This window comes from Chiloscyllium punctatum, chromosome 41 (genome assembly GCF_047496795.1).
Source record: "Chiloscyllium punctatum isolate Juve2018m chromosome 41, sChiPun1.3, whole genome shotgun sequence".
Lineage (NCBI taxonomy): Eukaryota > Metazoa > Chordata > Chondrichthyes > Orectolobiformes > Hemiscylliidae > Chiloscyllium > Chiloscyllium punctatum.
In genome coordinates this window covers 49,394,916-49,422,895 of record NC_092779.1, presented here as the reverse complement: position 1 = coordinate 49,422,895, position 27,980 = coordinate 49,394,916, and the positions used below count along the sequence as shown (strand labels likewise).

Sequence of the window (27,980 nt, the reverse complement as noted above, 5' to 3'; positions counted from 1 at the left end):
ACATGGTGAAGGGGCGACGCTTCGAAAGCTAGTGTGACCATCGACAGAAGACTATTCATGTCCTTTCCCAACGTAGACTCTGAATAACCAGCAGCAGCATCCCTGCCTCCTGCGAGCGGACCTCTGCTCACAAAAAAAAAGCAGGGTCGATTTCTGGGGTTTTCATTGGACAGTTAAGTTTGCAACATCTTGATGGGACTGGACTCCTCCAATCTAGAGGGTGCTCACGGCACTTCGAAAGTATCGGTTATCGGAAGCCGGAAATGTGAGACGTGGTGTGTTTTACTACTGATGTTGTTGAGTTCAAATTACATAAATCTTTGGACTTGGCAGAATTAAATAGCACGTAACTGACAGCCTTCCAGGAGACCAGGTAGTTAATTCTTTCTAAAATATCGGTGTTGGAGAAAATATATGGACAGCCGTTTGTTGTATTTAGAAAGGAATATTTTATTAATAATTTAAATTAGTAATTTTAGAAAAAACTAATGTTGCCACTTGCTGACAGGTTGCAAGCTTCCACTTTGCACTGGACTGGGCAGCGAGTGACCGGTGCCTGCCTAAGTTTTGAACGTTCGCGACTGGACTTATCATTTCTGGTCCAACGACGCGTATTCGGGTGTCTGGTTAACTTTCCTGTTATCCACTGATTTGGCGATCTAGCTTTTTATTTTGTTCTTCGGGGAAATGCAGCCCTTGAGCCATCGTCGTCCTCGCGTAGAAATTGGTGTAACATTGGTTTTAAACGGTACGATCGCTTCGCCTCACTCGCTTGGCGACGTTCCGTTCAATTGACTAGCTCGTTTTCCACAGAAGGCAAAGTGAATCGCCCATTGCGACAGGGTTGAGGCACAAGAAAGTATTGAAAATAGAAACATCAATGCTCCGCCACGTTATAGGCTGTTGACCTTCTTTTTCAAGGAATGGGGGCAATCACAGTCTCATGTTGGGTTGCGCTAAACTAGTTGGAGAGAGGTTGGGACTTTTTTCTCTCGACTGTTCCAAGGGAACGGTTAAGAATTAAAACCCTACACCGCTGTTTTGAAGGGGCTGTCCAATTAAGTCCACAAATAACTGTGTAAATATTTTTTTCCTAAACTGGAAAAATAATGGAAAATAAGGAGATGGCATATCATTTGAACTGGTACTTTGCATCGGTCTTCACTATAAAGGGTATAAATAAAGTCCCACAAATAGCTGTAAATTTTTTTTAAAATGGAAGAGGAAGGAGTTCAGGAAAGTCGCTCTCACCACAGTGGTATTGAATAAATTGTTGGGGCTGCAGCTGCCAAGCCCTGAGTTCTGTTAGACTTTACCCCAGGATCTTAAAGGCGCTGGCTATTCAGATACTGTTGTACTGTTTTTTTTAATTTTCCAAAATTCCCTAGATTCTGGTACGGTTCAGTTTGGTTGGATGATACAAAACGTAATTCCTTTATTTGAAGAGGGAAGGAGACAGCTGGTAGGAAACAACGGGCCAGTTAGCTTAACGTAGGAAAGATGTGAGAAATTATTATTAAAGATATTGTGGCAAAGCACTTAAAGTTCAAGATAATCAAACAGAATCAACATGGTTTTGTGAACGCGAAATTATATTCAACCAATCTATTGGAGTTCTTTTGGAGTACGATGTGCTGCAGACAAATGTGAACTGGTGTACTGTACTTAGGTTTCCAGAGGCATTTGATCTAGTGCCACATCAAAGGGTATGACAGAAAATAAAAGCTCATGGTATAGGGGGTAGCATATTGGCATGGATAGAAGAATCACTAGATAACAGGAAGCAGAGTAGATATCAATTGGTAATTTTCTGGTCAGCATGATGTACTCAGTGGTGTGCCACAGGGAATATGTAAATGACTTGAATAAAGGCACAAAGATACTAAGTTTCCTGATGATACAAACATTAAATTAGTAAGTTTGATAACAACTTGAGACTACTGTTATGAAGATGTGCGTGTACCTTTTTTAGGAGAGTTAAAAGCAGCAGAACTACCGGACACAGCACCAAGTGTTCTCAATAAGGCAACAATGTAACACTGAGTCAAACAACTCAATTAGATTGTTGTCTGGAGACACAAACCAATTCAAATTCGGCCAATCAGTTTAAATTATACCCTGAAAAAATACCAATTTCCAATCAAGTTTGAATTGAGTATATTGACGATCTTAAAAGCCAGTGAGACAATCTGATGCCCTGGGGTATAAGACCAGGGGGAAGTTGAATAGTTAAGAGGAGAACTGCCAAGTTCCAGCATGTAACAGACTGCTTGAAAAAAACTCTTAGAACAATACAGCACAGAACAGGCCCTTCGGCCCACGATGTTGTGCCAAACGTTTGTCCTAGCTTAAGCACCTATCCATGTACCTATCCAATTGCCGCTTAAAGGTCACCAATGATTCTGACTCTGCCACTCCCATAGGCAGTGCATTCCATGCCCCCACCACTCTCTGGGTAAAGAACCTACCCCTGACATCCCCCCTATACCTTCTACCTTTCACCTTAAATTTATGTCCCCTTGTAACACTCTGTACCCGGGGAAAAAGTCTCTGACTGTCTACTCTATCTATTCCCCTGATCATCTTATAAACCTCTATCAAGTCACCCCTCATCCTTCGCCGTTCCAATGAGAAAAGGCCTAGCACTCTCAACCTGTCCTCGTGCGACCTATTCTCCATTCCAGGCAACATCCTGGTAAATGTCCTCTGCACCCTCTCCAAAGCTTCCACATCTTTCCTAAAGTGAGGTGACCAGAACTGCACACAGTACTCCAAATGTGGCCTTACCAAGTTCCTGTACAGCTGCAACATCACCTCACGACTCTTGAATTCAATCCCTCTGCTAATGAATGCTAATACACCATAGGCCTTCTTACAAGCTCTATCTACCTGAGTGGCAACTTTCAAATCTTAATTGGGAGTTTTATTGAACTCTTATTTATAGAAGGGAAGGTAAAAGATAGGTTAGCGGAAGGAGTTGTATATAGTGGTTAGTTAATTATTCTGTTATAAAGTTGCTAATTTTTACTTAGTTCTTGGCCTATGTAAAGAATATTTACAGATTACTGCACAGGATACATCTTTTGTGTTGCTGGTTTTAAATTAAGCAGAAGGGTTTACCCAGTGTTGTAACAGTTTGGGGTTTGGGTCTGTGATTTGAACTGGGATAGATAGATAGATAGATTTGGGGGTATGAAAAATCCCAGTTGATTTAAACACTTGCAGGTTAGTGTCCTAGATCTTTAAATGAAATGCAAGTGAAACAGTTGTTTAATTTTGGTGGCGTGGGGTTGATTAAATTAAAAGTGAGAGAAATGGCTCTTAAAATTGCAAAAGAGGTTCTGGGATTTGAACTTGATTCTCAATTTGCCAAGAAAGTTTAGAAGGAAAGGAAGAGGCCATACTTTTAGAATTAGCAAATAACCAAGGACAAAAATAAACCTGAAATTGTAAAGGGATTACTCAAACACTTGGATGTGTCAGAGAAACAGATAAGTGCAGTAGAGGAAGTAAAACTTAAATTACAATTGAGGAAAATGGAGTTAGAAGAAAGTAAAAGAGAGAGAAGGTTCTTGGCTGAGCAAAGAGAGAAGAAAGGGAGAAAGAGCGAGCGAGAATTTGAACTTGGAAAGTTGCAAGTTAGTCAGCAAAATCAAGTTAACAGGATGGGGATTTAAAGAGAAGGTAGTAATATATACAAATATGTCAAAACTCTGCCACATTTTGATGAGCTTTGTAGCTTTCCTTTGAAAAATTGGCTAGGCAAATGGAGTGGTCTGAGGATGTATGGGCAATGCTAGTTTAGACTAAATTGGTAAGCAGAGCTAGTGAAGTATTTGCCGCATTGTCAGCTGAGGTGTCGAGAGATTATGAAGAGGTTAAGGAGCTATTTTAAATGCTTCTGAATTGGTATCAGAAGCATATAAACACAAAGAAGGAACCAGGTCAGACTTGTTGAGTTCGAAAGAATTAAACATAGTCACTTTGATTGATGGGTGCAGGCCTTAGAGATAGACAATGACCTAATGAGACTCTGAGATTATTCTGCTAGAGGAGTTTAAAAACCCAGTTTCAGAGATAAGAATTTACATGGAAGAACAGAAGGTTCCGGAAGTGAGAAGGGCTACAGAATTAGCAGATGAGTTCATGCTGGTGCATGAGAAAGAACAATACTGGCCAAGGGACTCAACTATAATCACAGGGACGCCAAGACAGCAGACTTCCTAGCAGCACTAGAATGCACACTCAGGAACAATGGACTGACAGAAGAGACACAACAAACAGTGAGACAAAGTATCGTACCGCTGATAACAAGAAAAAAACAAACACATAACCTCAACACCAAGGAGAGGGAAGCACTAAAATCACTAAGAAACGATAAGAACATCATTATACTACCAGCAGACAAAGGCAGAATGACGGTCATCCTGGACAAAGCAGAGTACATGCAAAAAGCACAACAACTACTTGCAGATACCAACACCTACCAAAAGAGGGAGTTTGACCCCACCCCACAGCTCACCAACAGGATAAACAACACACTGAGGAATCTACAAAAAAACGGACAGATAACCAGGTCTAACCTACAAAGAATGAAACCTGAAAGCAACAACACCCCCAGATTCTATGGACTACCCAAAGTGCACAAACCAGACATCCCACTCAGACCCATAGTATCACTACCAGGGACACCATCACACAAACTGGCCAAAGAACTACAGCAGAAACTGAAACACCTGATCAGCGGATCCAGACAATCTATACAATCGACACAGGAATTCTTGGACATCATCAGAAATATACACATAGACAAGGAAGAAACTATGGTCTCATTCGATGTTGCGGCACTGTTCACCTCCATCGACAAAACAATAGCCAACCTGCTGGACAGACATAACAGACAACAGGACTTTGAACCTATCAACAAAGACGGCATACTTAAACTACTGGACTTGTGCCTCACAACACACTTCACATTCAATAACCAATTATACGAACAAATCAACGGAACACCCATGGGCTCACCGATCTCTGGACTCATAGCAGAAGCAGTAATGCAAAGGTTAGAACAAACAGTCTTACCACAACTTCAACCCAAACTCTGGGTCATATACGTAGATGACACCTTTTGTCATAATTAAAAACACAGAAATAGAGAACGCACACCAGATCATCAACGCCACACTCACAGGAATCCGATTCACTAGAGAGGAAGAAAAGGCCAACCAACTCCCATTCCTAGACGTGATGGTACAGAGAACACCGAACGGAGAATTCACCACAAAGGTTTACAGGAAAGCCACACACACAAACCAAGTCCTAAACTATGAAATCAACCACCCCAACACACACAAACAAAGTTGCATCAGGACACTATTCAAAAGGGCCACAACACACTGCAGCACACCAGAACTACAAAAAGAGGAAGAGGAACACCTATACAAAGTATTCGCCAAAAACGGATACCCTCGCAATTTCATCAACAGATGCCTAAGGGAGAGACAACGGAACGAGGACATGCCGCAACCCAAAGGACTAGCCACACTACCGTACATCAGGAACATTTCTGAACTGACAGCGAGACTACTGCGACCACTCGGACTCATAACAGCACACAAACCAACAGCCACGCTCAGACAACAACTCACCAGAACAAAGGACCCGATACCCAACGTGAGCAAAACCAATGTAGTGTACAAAATCCCATGCAAGGACTGCACAAAACACTACATCGGACAAACAGGAAGACAGCTAACGATCTGCATCCATGAACACCAACGAGCCACAAAACAACACGACCAGCTCTCCTTAGTAGCCACACACACCGACGACAAGCAACATGAATTTGACTGGGACAACACTACCATTATAGGGCAAGCCAAACAGAGAACAGCCAGGGAATTCCTAGAGGCATGGCACTCATCCACAGACTCTATCAACAAACACATCGACCTGGACCCAATATACCGGCCACTACAGCGGACAGCTCGAACTGACAACCGGAAGCGACAGAGACAGGCCACTATAAATGCCAGAGGAAACAGCACAGAAGCGCTTCACAGGAGGCTCCAAAGCACTGAGGATGTCACCTAGACAGGGGACGAAACGTTTGCAAGACAAATTCCCAGCTCGGCGAACAGAACCACAACAACAAGCTTCCGGCCAGAATTTCAACCTGTGAGGGATAGAAGTTGGGAGAAGGGGAGCTCCTACACTACTAAACCAAGAGTAGAGAGCACTGGTAAGAATTTACAACAGGATAAAAACAAGGCCAAGAGAGTGGAAAGGAGGTGAAAGGCATGAGGTGTTTCTACTGTGGTAAAGTGGGACGTGTAAAGACACAGCGCTGGTCGTTAAAGAAAGGCACTACGGGAAAGAATGTGGTAAAAGAAGCTAAGCCAGTGCCATTAGTGAAGGTAGTAAAGGAGACCCCAAAAAGAGCTCAGGAGCTGCAGGAGAGCCCAGGCAGGGGCTGAGTATGGAGTTAGTACCTGATCTCTACAAAGAATTGTCCTCAGTGGGTAAAGTTTACTCAGAAAGAACAGAGGGAGAAGGACAAGAAGTTATAATTTTTGAGAGATACAGCATCTGACAAGTCACTGATAGTAAGGGATGAGCGAATATGCACTCTTTCTGATCTGTTACCCGAGTGTGGTTATTTGTGGGATAGATGGACAGAAATTTAGCGTTCCCCTATGGTTGCCTGAGGCAGGTTGCCAACTTTAGGACTGGGGAAGTAACAGTGGGAGTGGTTAAGAGTGTCAGTTCCAGGAATTCAGTTTCTTGGGAATGATTTGACAGCATCCCAGGTGGGAGTGACATCTCCTGTTGTGGAGAAGACCAAGCAACTGAGGAGTTAAAACAGAAATACCCTGGTATTTTCCCGGACTGTGTGGTAACCAGATCCCACTCTCATAGGTCACAGCATGAAGTGAAAAGTAAAGAGAAAGATGAAGGTGTTGAGATTCAGTTAGCAGATACCCTGTTTGATGCAATGGTGCAGGAAAAACATGAACTGGTAATGGATCAGACAGAAGCGTTTGGTCCTGAAAGGCTAAGAGACTTGCAACAGCAAGACAAGGCGATTAAACGAGATATATGTGGATGCATACTCTGAGAAAGAGGCAGAGAATATTCCAGAGTGTTATTATCTGAAAGATAGAATACTCAGATGGGAATGGAGACCACGACAGGTTAGTGCAGAGGAGAATGGATTGAAGTGCACCAGATTGTGTTGCCAGTAGCATACACAGGAAGTGTTATGGATAGCATGTGAACTACCTGTAGGAGGTCACCGAGGGTTACAAAAGACTCAGGCTGAAGTATAGAAACATTTTTGTTGAGCTGGAATACACAATGATGTGGTTAATGTTTGCCGTAAGTGACGTACATGCCAAATGGTAGGTAAGCCACAGATGGTAATAAGATCTGCATCTTTGTTGCCAATTCCCACATTTGAAGAACCTTTTCATATTATTGGGTAGGTCCCCTCCGAGAACTAAAGGTGGGAACTAGTGCTTGTTAACCATAATGGATGTGTCTTCCAGATTTCCACAAGCAATTCCATTACAGAGCATCAAGGCAAAAAGGGTAGTAGAGGAGTCAATAGCTTTCTTAACACGGTTCAGTTGGACCAAGGGTCAAATTTTACTGCTAGGCTGTTTGAGGTTATGGATAGCTTAGGTATGCAGCACTTTAAGTCGAGTGTGCATCATCCTGAATCCAGGGAGCTTTAGAAAGGGGGCATCAGACCTTGAAGACCATGTTGAAAACATACTGTCAGGGTTACCCGAATGATTGAGATAAAGGTATCCCATTCATATTGTTTGGCATTAAAGATGCCTCAAACAAATCTACTTAGTTCACTCCCTTTTTGAGTTAATATTTGATCATGAAGTGAGAGGTCCTTTGAAATTAATTAAAGAAAAGTTGATAGGACTAAAGTCTGAGATCTCACAAGTAGATCATCTATCGGAGGTGACTGAGAGATTAAACCAAGTAGGTAAACTAGCTAAGCAGTACCCAAAGAGGGCACAGTGTAGAATGAAGCAGGTGACAGATTAAAAACGCTAAGACTTGGACATTTTTCCCAATAACGTGTTAGTACTGTTTCCAGTGAAAGGGGATCATTTCAAAGCAGGTTTCGTGATCCCTATCAAATTGAGGAAAAAGTTGAGTCAGATGAACTATCTAGTAAAGATGTCAGATGGGGGAGAAAAAATAGGGTAATGGGGATGTCATGTGAACCTGTTGAAACCGTATTACACTAGAGAAAAAGAACTGGAGAAACAGGTGTTTGTTATTGCCCCACAGAGTAAGGAATCAAATCCCAGATGATATTTTGAGGTGCTTCAAAATAGATTTAAAAATGAAGTCGTCCTCTAGGAGTAGGATACACTAGTAAGATATCTGTCTCAGGAGCATAGTACAGAGTTGAAAGATTTGTTACTATAGTATAAGGACATATGCAAGAATCAGATGGGGAGGACTAATGCTATTGTACATGAAGTAGACATAGGGAATACTGCTCCGATTAAAACAACACCCCTTTCGGCTTAATCCTCTCAAAGCCAAACAGGTCCAGATGGAGGTGGAGGCCATGCTCGACAAGAACGCCATCAAACCAAGCCAGAGCGAGTGGAGTTCGCAATAGTCTTAGTTCCCAAACCGGACAATTCTGCATGGATTATCGGAAGGTCAATGCTGTTACAAAATCTGACTCTTATTCAATTCCTAGATTGGAAGACTCTATCGAGAAAGTTGGACAAACCAGTTACGTCACCAAGTTGGACTTAATGCGTGGTCACTGGCTGGTACCGTTTATCAGAGATGGCAAAAACAAATTCTGGTTTATAACCCCAAATAGGCTATATCAGTTTAAGGTGATGCCCTTTGAGTGAAGAATGCACCCGCCACATTCCAGAGACTCGTGAACGGAGTTGTGGCTGGGTTAACAAACTGTGCAGTCTATTTGGACGATGTAGTGATCTTTAAGTCCTGGAAAGATCACGTGGTACAGTTGGCAGAACTCTTTGAACGACAACTAGAAGCAAAACTGGTGATAAAACTGAATTCGTGAAAGCAGAGGTGACGTCCTTGGGACATAACATCAGTCGTGGAAGGTTGACCCCACAGAATGCAAAGACGAAGACTATCGAAGAATTTCCATGATCAGCCTCGAAGTGCTTTGATTCTTGGGACTTAACAGATTCTATCGGACGTTTGTTCCAAACCTCAGCAGTATAGTGGCACAGTTAACCCCGATTTGCTGAAGAAGAACACAAAGTTTCCTTGAACAGAACCATGCCAGGAGGCATTCGACCATTTAAAATTGATATTAATCACCAAGCCAGTTTTAGCTCCACCAAGTCTTTCAAAACCTTTTAAAGTTGCCATTAATACTCGTGACATTGGAGTTGGGATTGTACTCCTACAGGAAAATGAGGATGGGATTGAACTGCCGATTGGTTACTTTTTGAGGAATATCAACATCTACCAGAGGAACTACTTCACAATCAAAAATGAACTATTAAATTTGGTACTGGCCTTACAACATTGTACAACAGGCACATTAAAATGTATCCGAGAGGGTTGTGTACCCTGATCAGAATCCACTTGCATTCTTAGAATGTTTTTTAAGGATAAGACTCCAACGAAATAGTCTGTCTCATTCTTATGTTACAGACTTCTAATTTAAAAATCATAAGTGTTGCTGGTTGGAAAAATGTAATCACAGCTGTGTTATCGTAGATTTAACTGTGTTTAGATGAGATTTGTCTTTATTTAATGTCTTGTGTGTGTGTGTACATATAGGAAGAAGTAAAGTTGAACTTATCTGTTGAAAGTTATCTGAAAGTTATGGGACAAAAGGCCATCCTTTCATTATAATGGTTCATTTTTTCTTAAGGGGGGGGTGGAAATGTTATGAAGATGTGGGTGTACCTTTTTTAAGAGTTAAAAGCAGCAGAACTACCAGACACAGTACCAAATCTTCTCAATAAGACAATAATGTAACATTGGGTCAAACAACTCTAGTTTATTGCCTGGAGACAAAAACTAATTCAAATTCAGCCAATAAATTTAAATTTATACCCTGAAAAAAAATACCAACTTCCAACCAAGTTTGAATTGAGTATATTGACAATCTTAAAAGCCAGTGACACATGATCCGATGCTCTGAGGTATAAGACGAGGGAGGTGGAAATTGAACAGTTAAGAGGAGAGCTGCCAGGTCCTAGCATGTAACAGTGTGCTTGGGGGGGAAAAAAACTCTTAAAATTCCCTTTTCAATGAGTAATCTGTGACACAAAAATTCTGAACAAGAAGAAAAGAAGATACAGGAAGATCCAAAGACACGAACCTACAGCTGCTTGGTTTTGAGATAAGAAGTGTTGTTTTGTAAATCTTAATCGGGAGTTTTATTGAATTAATATTATAGAAGAGAAGGTAAAAGATAGGTTAGAGAAAGAAATTGTTCATAGTGGTTAGTTAATTATTCTCTGTTATACTTTAAGAAATAAAGTTGTTAATTTTTACTTAGTTCTTGGCCACTTGAATTTTTACAGATAACTGCATAAGATAAATCTTTTCTCTGTTGCTAGTTTTTAAATTAGGGCTCTATTATGGGAAAATGCAAAACTAAATCTTGATTACAAATTTCTGAGATGCAGAGGAATCTGGATGTGCAACTGCATGAACTACAAAACACTAGCATATATGTACTGCAAGTAATTAAGGAAGCTAATATATTACTGTTCAGAAGAATTGAATGCAAAAGTAGGAATGGTATACTTCATTTCTACAGGGTATTGGTGAGACACGAACATTCAAATTAAGAGCAGACTGGACTTGTTTACATTGGAGATTAAATTCGGCCCTACAAATCTGTTCCATTGTTCAATAACATCATGGTTGATCTGATCGTTTTTTTTTATTTCACTTTCTAATTACCAACCTTGGCTCCCATTGGCAAATGGGAATCTATCTACCTCTGCCTTTAAAAATATTCAGTGAACTGCCCCCACCTCTGACACAGAGTTCTAAAGTCACACAGTTTTCTTAGAGAAAGAAATTCCCTTAAAGGGGCGATGCCTAATTTTTAAACAGTGCCTTTGATTCTACTACATGAAGAAAGACCTTTTCCACAGCCTGCCTTGTCAAAACCATCCAGGATCTTGCATAACTCAGTTGAGTCATCCCTCACTCTTCTAAACTCCAGCGGAAACGAACCCCATCTGTCCAACCTTTCTTCATAAGGCAACCCATTCATTCCAAATATAAAACTCCCCCCCCCCCCCCCAACCCCCCAATCCTCCTCCAATGTATCTGCAATCTTCCTTAAATAAGGAGACCATAACTGTACATAGCACAAAAGATGTGGTCACACCAGTGTCCTATATAACTCAAGCATTGCATCCCAATTTTTATATTTAATTCTTATAATATAATTTTCCATAGCTTTCTTAATTACCTACTGTACCAGCATACTAACCTGGAACCCAGATCTAGAGTGCTGTGTGCAGTATTGCCTCTTTATTTAAGGAAGCAGTTTAAAAAAGATTAGGCTAATCCCTATATTGGGCAGGTTGTCCTATGAAAAAAGAATGAGATGCCCACTTTAGCAGAAAGAGTAGAAGAGTAGAATATTATTTCATTGGAGGCGGCACAGAGGGATCTTGGTGGCCCTGTTGATGAAACACACAAAGCCAGCATTCAGACATCACAAATGATCAGGAAGGCAACCAGATGGTTGGCCTTTTTAATGCAGGGGATGTAATATAAAACTAGAGACATATTACAGCAACTGCACAGGGCATTTTTCAGGCCACATTTGGTTTACAATGTGCAGTTGAATGAAAGCAAAATACTGCAGTTGCTAGAAATCTGAAACAGTGTGTCTGGCAGCTTCTGTGGAGAGACAAACAGTTAATGTTTTGAATCTGGTATCAGGGTTCAGGCATACACGTACTTCTATATCTTAAATTCTTATGTTAATCAAAACTGGACTGGGTTTACATATGCCCTGGAATACTTTACAGACCTATGAACATCCTGAAATAGAATTGGAAGGAAGCAAACTTCTGTATTTGTAAGAAGGCATTTCTTGAATTATAATAATAAACATCAAAGTGGTTGAGGTTGCTGTTCTATAAAAGCAAAATACTGCAGATGCTGGCAACCTTTAAAAACAGAAGATTCTGGAAGTACTCTGTAGGTCTTGTGATGTCTGAGGAGAGAATCAGAGTTTCATATCTGTGACCATTTTGATCAGAACAGAAACTGATGTTCTGTGCTTTATATGGTTATTGCAAAACTTTCTCTCTGTTTATATTGTACACCTCCAGTTGTAAAAATGACATCCCATTGGTATTGGTGATTTTTCTTTTGTACTTGACTTTCTACATTTCAGTGCTGTCTATCCATAGATACCTAAATCTCTTGGAGTTTCCATAGATCTTAAGTTTCCCATATTAAAAAAAAATCCGGTCTATCCTGTTTTGATCTAAAAATGGTTGGCTTTTACTTAATTGCATTGAAATTCATCTTCTATAGTTTTGCCCACTCAATCTATAAGTGTGCCTTTGAACTTTTAAGCTCCTAATTAAATTAGATGTATACTATGTCAACAAATTTTCTGTCATCAGCACACTTGGATAAATTATCTTTGATTGTACTAAGTAAGGCATCAATAAATGTGATGAAAAGTTAAAGCCCCAACACACTGTTGTGAGGTGCCTCTTAACCAGGTCCATAATTTGCTTACAATTCCATAAATTTATTAACCTTAACTCATCTAATGAAAGTCCATATATGCTACATTCAAGAGGACATTCCCTGTGTACTGTTTATATTGCTCAGAAAATGAAATTAAGCTAATTAGTCATAAAACCTACATTTATATATAGTTTTCATGACTTTTGGGCACACATTTAGGATGATTGTCCAAAGAAGTAATGGAGACATGAAGAGAAAAGTCTCACCCAATGAACATTTAACATCAGGAATGTGCTTCCTGAGAATCTGATGGACGCAGCTTCAATTAAAGGAGAAAATCAGATTACTATCTGAAAAGGAAGAATGTGCTGGGGAACTGCACAAGGTACATTGTTCATCTTGGCAGGATAAGATGGACCAAATAGCTACATGCTATAATAATTCTGTGATCCTATGAAATCCTGGAGGAGAGCCTGACTGCATATGTTTTGTGTTAGAGGTAGTAATGCTGTGGTAGAATCTGTGATTGACACATTAAATGTTTATGTTTGTCCCAATCACTAGTAGAGTGGTGCTGGAAAAGCACAGCAGTTCAGGCAACATCCAAGGAGCAGGAAAAATCGACGTTTCGGGCAAAAGCCCTTCATCAGGATTATTCCTGATGAAGGGCTCCTGCCCGAAACGTCGATTTTCCTGGTTGGATGCTGACTGAACTGCTGTGCTTTTCCAGCACCACTCTAATCTAGAATCTGGTTTCTAGCATCTGCAGTCCTTCTTTTTACCAATCGCTAGTAGAATTTGTCATCCTGCTTATACAAAGATCAAGAGCTGAAAACAGGTCACTCATCCCAAAAAGACCACATTAATAGTTTTCCTCCATATAATTTGTAGTTCTGTTTTTTTTAATTTGTTTACAGGATGTGGGAACCACAGGCTTAGCCAGCATGTGTTGTCCATCCCCAATTTCCGTTGGTGAGTTGCCTTCTTAAATTGCAATAGTTCATGGGGTTCCAGAAATGTGACCCACTGAAAGTGAAGGAATGGTGATATGTTTACAAGCCAGGATAGTGAGTGGCTTGGAGAAACACCCAAAGATGGCAGTGTCCCCATGTATCTGCTGCCATGGTTTTTCAAGATGGTAGAGGTCATGAGTTTGAAAAGTGCTGTTGAAGGAGTTGTGGTAAATAGTTCAGGTGCATCTTTTAAAAGTTATACACAGCTGCTACTGGTGTCAGGAGCACCAGACAGAATGTTGGACAAGCTTCTGCATGGTCAACTGTCAAGGTTTGCTATCTTGAAGAACAATCCTCTTCACCTATAAAGTGATCATCTGAGAAGATAGAGGCGGCAACCAACAAAACTCCTTTGTGGCAAAGTTGTTGATAATTGACCCATCCAACTGTACCTGTGATTAGTCACAATTCTCCCATTCACCAATCTCATACCTAATCATCCATTTGTTACTAATCATTGCAGCCATCTCCTTGACCACAATGCTAAATAAAAAGCCACCATCAGTTTCTGAATGAAATTAATAAATTGACCTGTCCATGACTGCATGCAAATGTAATCATCCTTTTGCATTCCCTTGATGTTTGTTTTTAATGTTGCCTTTGCCTGCTGTTGGTGCTGTTCTGCAGCAATGTGCTCGGGGCTGCAGCATAATTGGTGGAATGCTGCTAACTTTCAATGAGGTAGACCTGAGATGGGCTCACAGGCTGACCTTGATAGCTCTGGCACCAGCGGGTTGGGTGCCAGCCTAGTAGCATGCATTTTCCCTGGAAGGTGTTGAGTTTCTTGAATGCTGTTGGAGTTGCACTCATTCGCATGGATCCGAGGACTGTCTTGATATCTTCATATTCACATAAACACTGCTTATGGACTTTCTTTTAAAGAAAAGCATGATATGGGGATAATTTCCACTGGATCTTTGACAATACGTTCCAAGTAGTGTATTCTGCATTTTCTGTGCTGGCGGAGTCTCCGATAAGATCCGAACCAGGTCATTTAGGAGAGAAATTATGAAACACCATTTAATTCAAGTACGGTAGTTGTAGGATTGTGAAACTCCCATGAAAAGCTGTATATTGCAAGCTCAATTAATAATCTTAGTTTTAAATCTTGAGTCAATAGATTTTTGCTGGATAAATTGAGTGCAGAAGCTACACTGTTAACAAGTTAGAACTGGCCTTGGATGAAGCACAGACTATGTCTGGAAACCACAAGAGTTAGTTTTATAGTTCACAGGTGATAAAACTAGGTCTCCTTGCATACCAATGAAAATAAACAATCAATCTGATTACTGATTCCTCATATCAATTTCTGTTATCAGACAACAGATACCATAGTACTGTACATTACTGCATTGTGTTTGTGTGTTGTATATTTGCTCTTCAATCCATTATCTTGATTACATATTTTCTCCCGTAGGAGTTCGAGTTTAAATTTAGATGTTTGAAATTCTGAACAAATTTCCCCCCAAAAATTACATGTTGAGAATTACATTTGGCTTGAAGCAGTTAAAGCTGTCTTTTTTTTTGATATTTTGCTTTTTGTGTGAACATCTAATGTCCACTTTTTCAACCTAGCCATGTCTACAGAAGCAGATGCTGTTGGACAGACATTCAACATTTTGGAAAGAAAGAAGCCATCTGACCTGACTCTGGAACACTGGATTGCAAGTTGGGAGAAGCAACAAATTGGATTTCACCTTAATGAAGTCCATGAGTAAGTGCTATATTCATATTTTATTCCAAGCCTTAAACAATCTTGTGGTTCAGTTACCTTGTGGTATTATATTGTCGATCAAGTCTCCTTGCGTAATGAAAGACCATTGGAGCAGTCCTTTCCTGTCACGTTACCAAATAAACCCTTTCCTAATCAAATCGTTCACCATCAGCTCCAAACATATAAAAGCAGAGTATAACAATAAAGTTGTAACACAAATCTTTGCAATACAATACAAATAATTTACAAAGTTTTCAAAACTATGCTAATCAGACAAAGTGGTTGTTTGCTGGAGATTATTTTCAGCAGCCCATTGTCCATTTCTCATGTTTAAAACATGCAGTTGACCAATGAAAATTTGGCACAGGCGGTACCCCTCCCCAATAGTGTCCTGCCAGCCTGTATCACACCAGTGCCAACTAATTTATCACTGACCCACAATCAGCAAGCTATTGTTTGATGTCTGCAGATCACACACAGTAATCAAACAAGACCCATGTTTGGAAATTGTTTGGGCTGTCTGCAGCCAACATGAAACTTCAACAAAGCAGTGTGGATCACTGATTTGTCATCAGCACGGCCACTCTGGGTATATGGGCTCTAGATATTTTTATCCCTAAACCACAGTCAGAGCACTGAGCACATACTCGCCACCTCACCCCAACCACTTCCCCAATACAATTTAAAGATCTCACTTTTAAGTTACTTACTGATTGTCTACTTGCTGAGTTTGGAGAAATATTTAATGGCATGTACATTTAAAGTTGAAGACTATAGGGAGTGCTATGGCATGCAATGAAGAACTTGGTCCTGATTGCAAAGATTCTATAGAAAATACCTGCTCCTAGACACTGTAGTCATTTGTATCCCCTTTTTGAGGAACTTGGGCACAAGCAACACAGACAGACAGGGATTTGGGATGCTTTAACAACACTGCTGCTTGGATTGTTCTGGAGGAACCCTGGAACACCAGGCAGAATGTGGGAGAAGGTTATTCATGGTCTGCTGTTTTAAAAAAAAATTGCCCTAATGAAGGAACAGTCTTTGCCACCATAGTGTACAGTCATCATCTGAGAAGATTTGAGGAGGCAACCAATACATCTCCTTTTGTGGCAAGGTTGTTGTTAATTGACTCATCCATCTGTATGAGTGATTACAGCCACAATTGCTGGTCACTATAACAGTCTCATACCTCATCTGTTAGTACATTATTTGTTACAAACCATTGCAGCATTCTCTTGACCACAATACTAAAATAAAAGAAATTCTGAATGAAATTAATAAATTCAACTACCCATGATTGCATAAAAAAAGTCAAGAAATCATCTTGTGTATTTCCTTAATGTTTGTTTTGTTGCCTTCGCTTGCTGTGATGCTTCTAAGCAGCGCTCTGCCAGGGCTGCAGCATAATTGGTGAAAAATTGCTAGCTTTCAATGGGGAAGAACTCAGATGGCCTTATAAGATAACCTTGATTGGTTCTGGCACTAGAAGGTGCCAGCATAGCATGACAAGCCACAATTTGAGGTGGCCAGCTCATAGCAAACTGTAAGGGCATTGGGCAGAGTGATGCTGTTGAGAAAGTGATTTGCTGTCAGTCTTACAAAGGCCCATAGTGCTACACTGAGCCACTGCCACTCTCCTGAGACATCACCTCAACAAATCTAGTAATGTTTTGAAAGACAGAATGCTGGAATGCCTTGATGACCTGCACATCTATCTGAACACTTTAGACAGCAGTGGACTGAACTAGTGAGACAGCAAATAGACCCAGTGCTGCATCATGGATGGGCGGGTGTTCTTATGAAATTGGCAAGGGGCTCCATACTCAAATGAAAGCTGCGTGATATATCAGAACCTTCAGCACTCCTGACACTGAGCACAGGTTTCTGACAGGCACGCCAATGCATCAAGCATTTCAGTATGTAACCACTAACCTTCTATTAACCACTTCATCAAAGTCCTCTTCTGGAACCTGTATCTGATCTTGCCCTCTAGCAAGTGAACTGCTGTAAACATAAGAAGCAGGAGTTGGAGTGGGCATTTCATGCCCTCCAGACTGCTCCACCATTCATAGCTGATCTCATCTCCATCTCAATTCCATTCTTCTGCCCACTTCCCATAACCGTTCAACCAGTTACTAATTAAATATCTGTCTATCTTCTCTTTAAATTTATTCAATGTACTAGCATCTACTATACTCTGATAGTTAATTCTGTGCTTCACTTGTTTTCTGTCCTGACTACGTATTGCTTGCTCTTCATGTCTCATCACATGCAGATTCTGCTTCTAAGCTTCCCCATAAAGTATGCACGATACTAGTGTCTGAGGTTCTGGCTGCAAATGTGAAAGTGAGTGGTGTTTCCTTCACTTCACTTGCTGTTGCATCTCTCTCTTCCACACTGCCTGGCCAGGTGGCTGTCTTTGAATGTTTTAATCGAGAAATGCAGAAGGACAAGGTTGCAATAAAGGTGTGAGACTAAAATTTAAGACTAAGATTTAAAACTTAGATTTAAAACTATTAGGCTAAAAAGAAATATGAGTAAAGTAGAAAACCTTTAAATTATATTGACGACTGCTAAGCTAGTTGTAACCTCCACATTTAATTGTTTTTAACTGTCAGATAATGCTTGTCTTTTAACTGCTCTTAATCTGCAGAATGTTGAAAAGACACCTGGATGTTATGCTAAATGGGAGAAAGCAAATCCGTATCTTTTTTCCACTTTGTGGAAAGGCAGTGGACATGAAGTGGTAAGCAAATGCCTGGCACATGTTAAACATTTGAATGATTCAGAATGGAGGGTGCACTTTTTTTATTCCGCTAACATTTCATTATTCCAACATTCTTCACAGGGTTTTGGAACGGCAATCCAGCTATTAGAACCCTTTCTCAAAGGTTTAACTTGCCAGCACCATTTATGGTTTTGACTGAAATTTGTAATTTGCTACATACTGATATAAAATAAATATTGTTTTTTAAAATTGGAGCATAGGAACAGGAGTAGGTCTTCAGCCCCTTATCCTATTCTGCTGGTCAATGAGATCAGAGGCCATACTCCACACACCTCTTTTTAGCCTACATTCCTTTATACCTTTGCTTAACAAAAAAAGAAAACTAACTTAGATTTAAAACTAATAACTGATCCAGCATCCACTGCCATTTATTGAAGGGAGTTCTAGACATCTGCCACCCTTTGTGTATAGACGTGCTTCTGAACAGTCTGGCCCTAATGCTCAAACAATGCCTCCAAATTCTGGAATCCCCAACCAGTAGAAATAATTTATTTTTGTCTACCCTGTCTTTTCCTGTTAAAGGTTCAATCAGATCACCTCTTAACCTTCTAAGTCCTGCAGAAAATAGGCCTAACTTGTATAGTCTCTCCTCATATCTGGACTTCAGAGGTGAAGTTATCATTCTTGTAAACTTATGTTGTACTCACTCCAAGGTCAAAATATTGTTCCTAAAGTGTGGTCTCCAGATCTGCTAATAGTGCTAAGTGGAGTCTAACCAGGGTTTTATATAACTGCAGCATTACTTCTATATCCTTGTACTCCAGTCTTTTGGTTACAAAGGTCACCATTTCATCAGCTTTCTTGATTTATTTGTTGAACTTCGCCTGGTTTTTGAGCATTTTCAATTTGCAGTAATGCTCATGATACATTAAAGTGACTCTTTTCATTTTGTAAATGCTTAATTCTAAGATTTAACTATAAATTGGTGGTGTTTGGTCATAATTCATTAACCTGATTGAAATACTCATTTTTTTAAAAACCGTTTTATTGCAGCATAAATGTTCTACTTGAGTCTCAATTGCTAGTTGCTAATATTTAGCGCGCATTCTGCATTCAAAGATGATTGCAGGAGGGCATACCAGGAACAGGAGTAGTCCCAGCAGCTGAAATGAGTTGTCAATCTGGTGAAGCTACAACATGGGACCTGCACGCCAAGCAGGGTAAACAGCATGCAATAATACAGAACTGAGCCATCCCACAACCAACAGATCAGAACGAAGTTCTGAGGTTATGCCACATCCAGTCACAAATGGTGCTGGACAATTGTCCAATCAGCAGGATATGGAGGCTCCATAAATATTGTCATCCTCAATGACAGTAGAGACAAGCCCATCAGTATAAAAGATCAAACTGTAACAATTGCATCCATCTTCAGCCAGAATTGCCGAGTGCTTAATCCATCTTGGCCTCCTTCAGAGGTCCTCTAGTAACATTGCAACAGGAACTCGCCAAAGGTTCTCGGACAACACTGTCCAAACCTCGACCATTTCCACCTAGGAGGACACAGACTGCAGATACGTGAGAGCTTTGCCACCAGTAAGTTCTTCTCCAAGCAACTCGCAATCCTGATTTTGAAACGGTCACTGTCCTTTCACTATACCTTAATGAAAAGTCTTGAACTCCCTTCTTAACAGCACTGTGGGTATATGTCTGTGGATTGCGGTGGTTCAAGAAGGCAGGTCACTACCTTGGATTACAAGGTAATTAGAGATGGCAATATGTACTGGTCCAGCAATGAATCCCCACATCGTGGGGGGGGGGGGGGGTCAGCTTGCTCATTTTAGCTGGCTCATTTTAGCTGGCTGGCTTGTTTTGCGATAGTCATGCCAACAATTGGGTTTAATCCCCTCAACAGCTGAGATTACCACGAAGGACTTCTCCTGTTTCAACATCTATCTTGGTTTGAGGTATGGTGACCCTCCGGTTAAATCATCAGATGCCTCTCTGTAATGAGAGAGTCATCCTATGGTCCTGTAGGACTATAGTACTTTGCCCTTTATTCATACCTTTTGAACTTTTGAGAACTCTTGAACTTTACTGAATAGGCACAAAGTTTGAAAGCTTTTAGATTGGATTTCCATCTTGACTGCTTGAGTAGTAATCTGACTGAGTAAACTATCTGTCCTTCAATTTTTTTTTGTGAACCCGTACTGATTTCAATATATGTTCTTGACCAGGGCAGTGCTGTGAACTCTGTTCACTCGGTTTAGGTTTGGCGATTTATTTGATATTACGATACACTTCAAGCAGCCAGGACTGATTCTTTTACTGTGAAACATTTAATTCAATTAAAAATAAAGGCTGCATTAGTTATTTTATAGTTGCATTGACGAGGCATAAAGATACAACTGAGAAACTAGTTGAGTTTTGTTTCAAATTTTGTATTTATATGTATACTTTGAAACGTGAATGACTGACTGAGTTCTAAGATTCTCTTGCCTATGAATGATAACAGAGCCTCTTCACTTCATCTCTTGACTGTAGGCTTGCTGATCAGGGGCACACTATTGTTGGTGTAGAAATATCTGAAATTGCAATAAAGCAATTTTTCACCGAACAGAATCTGTCCTACATTCAAGAACCTGTTCCAGGGATACCAGATGCAGAAATCTATAAGGTAATGATAACTGTTCATCAACAATTTATGTTCCTGTGGTTTTACACTGAAAATTACTAATACAGTATGGCTAGAAATTTACTTGATACATTATTGTGGGCAAGTAATTTTCCCTATGGGTTAATTATAAATAAGGCTATTACAAAACAATGTTTCCTGAATTAATGGGGACCTCTGCCAATTCAAAGAACCATAAGTAATTGGCCTCCCAGTTTCTTAAGAGCTCATGAGAATTAGCCCATGACAGTGGAAGATCTGAAGCTTTCCACTGCCTTTGGCATAATGTCTGACTGGGAGCACTGCACTTCTTTTCCTCCTCACCCTCCTCCTCCTCACCCTCCTCCTCCTCCTCACCATCCCTTCCCCTGCATGTGACCTGCCACCCATACCACCACCACCCCATTCTCCTGCCCCGGACTCACTCCCACATTTCCCCCATTTCCCCCATGTCACCCTTCCCTTGCACCAGACCTGCTACCATCACTCTTTCCCCCATTGTAGACCTTATTCCCACCGATCCACACTCAAGGTCCTAACACTTACCCTAAACTCTGTACCACTTAACTGGCCCCTTGCATTCTGACAACGTATGTCTTACCAACTTGGCATCCTAACTACCTGGTACCCTACCCACCAACTTACTTCCTACTCGTATGGCACCCTATCCCACCTGCTTATCCTATTTGCCTGGCACCCTACCCTTCCAGTATCCTAAGCTTACACTTACCTTCTGTACTTACAGTTTGATTGTAGCTGTCAAAGTGGCAATCTGTGATTCTGGGTCTCCAAATGTCAGAATATGGCAGCCACCTCCTGTGAAAAGGGAGGCATGGTCTGCGCTATACGAGTACTGTCAAAATGGATATACAGTTATACATTTCTGAAAGAGCCCTGATTGGAATCTCCTGTCAGAAATATGGAGCTTCCCTTTAGTAAACAAGAAGGGGCAGAGACACAAACCAGCCAGCCCTTCTCTCTAAGAAAAGCCAGAGCAGGGGCAAGAATCAGCAGAAGTGGGGCAATTTTAAAAAGTCTAATTTTGATACTTAATTGCTTTACACTGTTTAATTTCAGACTCCTGAAGGGCACATTACTCTGTTTCGGGGTAATATTTTTGATTTCTCAAGGTAAGAACAAATGTTCCCATCGCCATTTAAACATATTCTTTATTCTCAATTTTCTCTGTAGGAGTTCATGGATTATTTCTGTATTTAGGGTCACTTGCTAAGCCTTCTCCCTTTTCACTTGTCACCTTTTGCACAATACCTTAATCCCTTCCCCCAAATCCAGTCAGCTCCATAACCTTCTAATTTCTGTTTGACCAAATGTCAAGATAAAGTCGCTGTAGTGCTGCTTTCTCATAAGACAGATGACTAGTAATGGCTTAACCAGAGGGTGATCATGTCTGATCATGAATCCATGCTGTTGGCATTACTGTACACTGCATTGTAAACCAGGCAAATGAACTAAGTGATTTCCCCCACCAACTTCTACTGTGCACCTAATCCCTTAGCATTCTAGTTTTCACGTACTCACCTCCTGAGCCTTTAAGCACTTTTCCAACCCAAATCTTGACTAAACAACTTGCTTTTCTTGCCATAGCATTTGCTGTCAGTACTAATGGTGTCCTTTACACATGTGTCCCTCTGTTCTTAACAGGTGTAGTTATCGTCCTGTCCTTAAAAAGTCCATACCTAAACCTTAAGCCTGTAAAACTCTTGTCTTATCTCTAAATTATCTTTCATCTCTCAGAACTCTGAAGGCATCTTCACACCAGTTCCATATTCATCTTTCAAATTTTGCCCTCTTCAAATGTCTTCTGTGCAGCTTCCACCCTACTTACTGTATTTGGACGACACTGATCAAGCCGACCGTTTGTTTATAACTACAGCCATGGCATTTTTTTTTGTCCTTCTCAGTTTTTCCACTCTATTAAACAGCCAACCATGCCATTTTTGTCCACCATCCTTTATTGGTGTGCCAGCTACATTGCTCTGCGTATTGATGCCCATCTACATTTTTGATTTCTATTTCTTGTAGTCTTAACATAAATTGCCAGCCAGGGTTCGTCACCCTCCTTCCTGTCCTTGAAACTCCGGGAGTATCCCCTCTCTTTCTTGCAATTTCTTCAATGACGTTAAGCGTTGGCTTGGGATCAGAATCCAAATATACGCTGTTAAACTTCCAGCCTTTGATTATTGTCTTTTGCAAAAATACTTCTGAATCAATAGAGTTAATGAAATACACATTTCAATGTAAATAAATATATTATAAAATAAAACCTGCATGTAGTGAAATGATGTTTATTAGCAAAATCTGAAAAGGAAATTGAAAGAAGAAATTATTTGCATTTTTAAGTACTCAGAATAACATGCAACAGGAGGTGGTGATAGTCTAGTGGTATTATCATTAGATTGTTAATTGTTTGAATCCAGCCATGGCAGAAGATGGAATTTAAATTCAGTGAAAAAATATCTGGAATTCAGAATCTACTGATCACCATGAAACCATAGTCTCAATTGTCAGGAATGCCCATATGGTTCACTGATGTCCTTCTGGGAAGGGATTCTGCCATCCTCACCTGGTCTGGCCTACTTGAGACTCCAGGGCCACAGCAATGTGTTTGACTCTCAACTGCCCTCCAAAATAGCTAGCAAGCCATTCAGTTGTATAAATTGCTATGAAATCTCAATTAAGAAATGAAACCAGACATACGACCCGGCATTGACCTAGGTACCTGAAAAGACAAGGGCAGAAAAAGCCTTGTCAGCCGTGCAAAGTTCTCATTATTAACATCGGGGTCAGATGCCAGAATTGGGCGAGCTATCTATCAGACACATTATAGGATTCTGGGAGTATGACTATCTGACAATATCCCAGAAGCCACCATCACCAACCCTCTATGTCCAGTCCCACCAGCAGGACTGACCTATCCGAGGTAGTGACACAGTGGTATGCTGTTGGGACGGAGATGCTCTGGGAGTCCTCGACATTGACACTGGACCCCATGAAATATCATGGCTTCACGTCAAACATGAGCAAGAAAAAATCTTGCTGATTACCACAGACGATCCTCCCTTGGTGACGAATCATTACTCCTCTGTGGTTGAACAACATCAGTAACTGGGTGCAAAATGTCCTCTGGGTAGGGGACTCCACTATCCACTGCAAAGAGTGGCTCAGCATCTGTACTACTGATTGAGCCAGTCTGGTCCTAAAGACTGTACCTACAGCTAGTGGTGAGGGAATCATCAAGGGAAAAACATGGTGGCTCTGGGGGTGGCATGGTGGCTCAGTAGTTAGCACTGCTGCCTCATAGCACCAGGGACCTGGGTTCAATTCCTGCCTTGGGCGATTGTACAAACTCCACAGAGACATTCTCCCCAAGTCTGTGTGGGTTTCCTCCAGGTGCTCCAGTTTCCTCCCACAATCCAAAGATGTGCACGTTCAGTGAATTGGCCATCCTAAAAATTGCTCATAGTTTTCAGGGATAGTGCATTAGTCAGAAGAAATGTATAGGGTAGGGGAATGGGTCAGGGTGGGTTACTCTTTGGAAGGTCAATGTGGACTTGATGGGCCAAATGGCCTGTTTCCACACTGTAAGGATTCTATGATACAGGTACTTCTCCTGTAATGCCCTAGTTGCTTTCCAGCAAAACCTCCCTTAATAGAAAATCACTTAATAGAAATAATGGGGTCTATGGGAAAAGTGGGGTTAGGGGCAAACCAGAATAAAATATCATTCATGATCACTCAAAAATCACAAAAAAGTCTAATTCAATGTATAGCACAGCCTGAATGAAGGTTGAAATCATTTATTAACGAAACAAAAGTAAATTTATCACCATACATTCAGAAAATGTAAGGAAGCTGCTCTCTGTACAGTACCTCGATCAGAAAGCTGTTCTGGCCGCAGCTGACAGCAGCACATGTGCAGAATGCGCAAAGACTTTGTGGCTGTCAGTGCATGCATGGACTGGCATGGACATTGGCGCATGCACGCAGCGACATGGAGATTTGGGTATGCATGTTGGCACATGCACAGAATGAAGCGTGCAAACCAATAGTGCTGAAATCGTGCTATTGCCAATGGAGGCAAGCATTCTCAAAAATACCATTTCCTAATTCTTCAGTAACATAATAGCTAAATCACACTGCCAAAATGTGCATTATCCCAGAATTCCCTGTACTAGGCCTCATCCTGCTCAAACTGCCATCTGCAGATGCATCTCTTCATGACACAGCATCAGCAAGAGTGACAACAACGTAGTCCTTGTGAAGACAAAGTTCTGCTTTCACATTAAAAATACCCTCCATTGTGCTATGTGAAACTATCACAATGCTAATTTGAACAAATCTAGCAGCTCAACACTGGGCACCCGGGAGGTTCTGTGGGTTATCAATAGCAGCAGATTTGTGCTCCAGCAGCCTGCATATCCCCCATTCAATCATTACCATAAAGTCAGGGAATCAACCCGGTTTCAATGGAGAGTACAGGAAGGCACACCAGGAGCAGCACCAGGCATACTTTAAAATGAGATGCTGATCTGGTGAAGATACCAAACAGGGCTGCTGACATGCCAACCGGCATTAGTAGCAAGTGATCGAGCTAAGCGATGCCACAGTCAATTGATCAGATCTAAGATATCACTCCTGCCACATCCAGTTGTCAATGGTAGTAGACAATTAAAGCACTCACTGAAGGGGCGGCTGCACAAAAATCCCCATCCTCAATGATGGATGAGCCCAATACATCAATGCAAAAGATAAGGCTGAAGCATTCACAGCAATCTACTGCCAGAAGTGCCAATCCATCTCGGTGGCCTCCAGTGGTTCCTAGCATTACAATTACCATTCTTCAGTCAAGTCAATTCACTCCATGTGAAACAGTTGGAGGCATTGTAAAGTGCAAAGGCAATGGGCCCTGACAACATTCTGGCAATAGTATTAAATACTTGTGCTCCAGACCGTTGTGGTTGCCTTAGCCAAGCTGTTCCAGTATAGGGCATTTGCCCAGGTATGTCCTGCACCTAAAAAGTGGGACAAATCCAACCTGGCAATCACTGTCCTATTAGTCTACCCTTGATCATCAGTAAAGTGACAGAAGTTGTCATCAACAGTGCTATCAAGCAGCATCTGCTCAGCAATAATCTACTCATTAATAGACAGTTTGGGTTCCTTCAGGCCTACATTACAGCCTTGGTTCAAGCATGAACAAAAGACTGAATTCCAGAAATAATGTGAGAGTGACAGCCCATCGCATCAAGAAAGCATTTGAGTGAGGCATCAAAGAGCCTTAGCAAAACTGGAATCAATGGGAATCCGGGAACAAATTCTGCTTTGGTTCAGGTCATAACTGGCACATAGGAAGATGATAGCAGTAGTTGTTGATCAGTCCTCTCCCTTCCAGGACATCTCTGCAGAAGTTCCCAATGATAGTGTTCTAGGTGCTATCATCTTCAGCTGCTTCTTCAATGACTTTCCTCCATCATAAGGTCAGAAGGTTGGGTATGTTCACAGATGATTGCATAATGTTCAACACCATTTGCAACTCCTCGGATACTGAAGCAGTCCCTGTTTGAATGCAACAAGATCCAGATGATTTCCAGGCTGATAGGTGGCAAATAACATTCATGCCACATGTGTGCCAGGCAAAAACTATCTCCGATAAAACAATCTAACCACTGCCGCTTGACATTGGATGGTGTTACTATCACTGAATTCCCCACCATCATCGTCCTTGGGGTTACTAGTGACCAGAAACTCAATTCGTCTCACCACAATGAAGTGGCTACAGGTGCATCTCTGTGGTGAGTAGGTTACCTCAGGAATCCACAAAGCCTGTCCTCCTCCTACAAAGCATTGGTCAGAAGTGTGATGGAATGCTCCCCAACTCAGAACTCAATAAGCTTTCATCCAGGACAAAGCAGTCTGCTTGATTGGCACCACATCCAAAAGCATCCACTCCCTCCACTGTCATTGCTCAGTAGCAGCAGTATGCACTATCTGTAAGATGTACTGCAGAAATTCACCATGGAAGGTTTCGTCCCACAGTCCAAAGATGTGCAGGCCAGGTGAATTGGCCATGCTAAATTGCCCATAGTGTTAGGTAAGGGGTAAATGTAGATGTAGGGGTATGGGTGGGTTACGCTTCGGCGGGGCGGTGTGGACTTGTTGGGCCGAAGGGCCTGTTTCCACACTGTAAGTAATCTAATCTAATCTAATCCTTTGACACCAATTTCCAAACTGATGACTGCTTCCATCTAGATGGACAACGGAGCAGATAAATGGGAACACCACCCCCTGCAAGTTTCCCTCCAAGCCACTCACTATCCTGACTTGGAAATATATTGCCATTCCTTGACTGTCACTGGGTCAAAAGCCTGAATTCCCTCTTTTATGGTATTGTGGGCCAACCCCACAGCGTATGGACTGCAGCGGTTCAAGAAGACAACTCACTACCACCCCCCTCAAGGGCAACTAGGGAGGGGCAATAAATAGTCAGCAATGCCCATGTTGTACAAATGAGTTTTTTTAAAAATGTTTCATTGAATTAACTGACAATTTATGTAAAATTGAGACATCAACGTAGAACAGTACAGCACAGGAACAGGCCCTTCAGCCCACAATGTTGTGCCAAACATGACGCCAAATGAAACTAATCCCTTCCGACTGCCTTTGGTCTATATCTCTCCATTCTTGCGTATTCATTTGCTTATCTAAAAGTCCTGTTAAATGTCCTTATCGTATCTGCTCCATCACCACCCCCTGGCAGTGTATTCCGAACTCCTACCACTCTGTGTTTTTAAAAAAAACTTGCCCCTCCTATCTCCTTTGAACTTTTCTCCATCCCACCTTAAATGCTTGCTCCCTAGTATTAGACATTTTCAACTCTTGGGCGATAAAAAGATTCTGACTGTCAAACCTATCTGTGCATCTCGTAAGTTTATAGATTTCTATCAAGTTTCCCATCGGCCTCTGCTGCTCAAGGGAAAAAACAAAATTTTCTAGCCTCTCCTTTATAGCTCATACCCTCTAATCCAGACTGGTAAATCTCTTCTGCACCCTCTCCAAAACCTCCACATCCTTCCTGTAATGTTGCAACCAGAATTGAATGCAAGACTCTAGGTG

At 41.2% G+C, this 27,980-nt stretch overlaps 1 protein-coding gene across 1 annotated transcript in view; it reads left to right on the top strand.

Moving 5' to 3' along the window:
* Positions 1-250: 250 nt before the first annotated feature.
* The window catches only part of LOC140465060 (probable thiopurine S-methyltransferase), a 41,346-nt gene continuing 13,616 nt past the window's right edge, over positions 251-27,980 (top strand). The window contains exons 1-5 of the mRNA XM_072560903.1: positions 251-373; positions 15,303-15,441; positions 18,098-18,190; positions 20,717-20,849; positions 21,924-21,976. Coding sequence (XP_072417004.1) covers positions 15,305-15,441; positions 18,098-18,190; positions 20,717-20,849; positions 21,924-21,976 — 416 coding nt within the window. The 5' untranslated portion in view covers positions 251-373; positions 15,303-15,304. The remainder of the gene's footprint in view (positions 374-15,302; positions 15,442-18,097; positions 18,191-20,716; positions 20,850-21,923; positions 21,977-27,980) is intronic.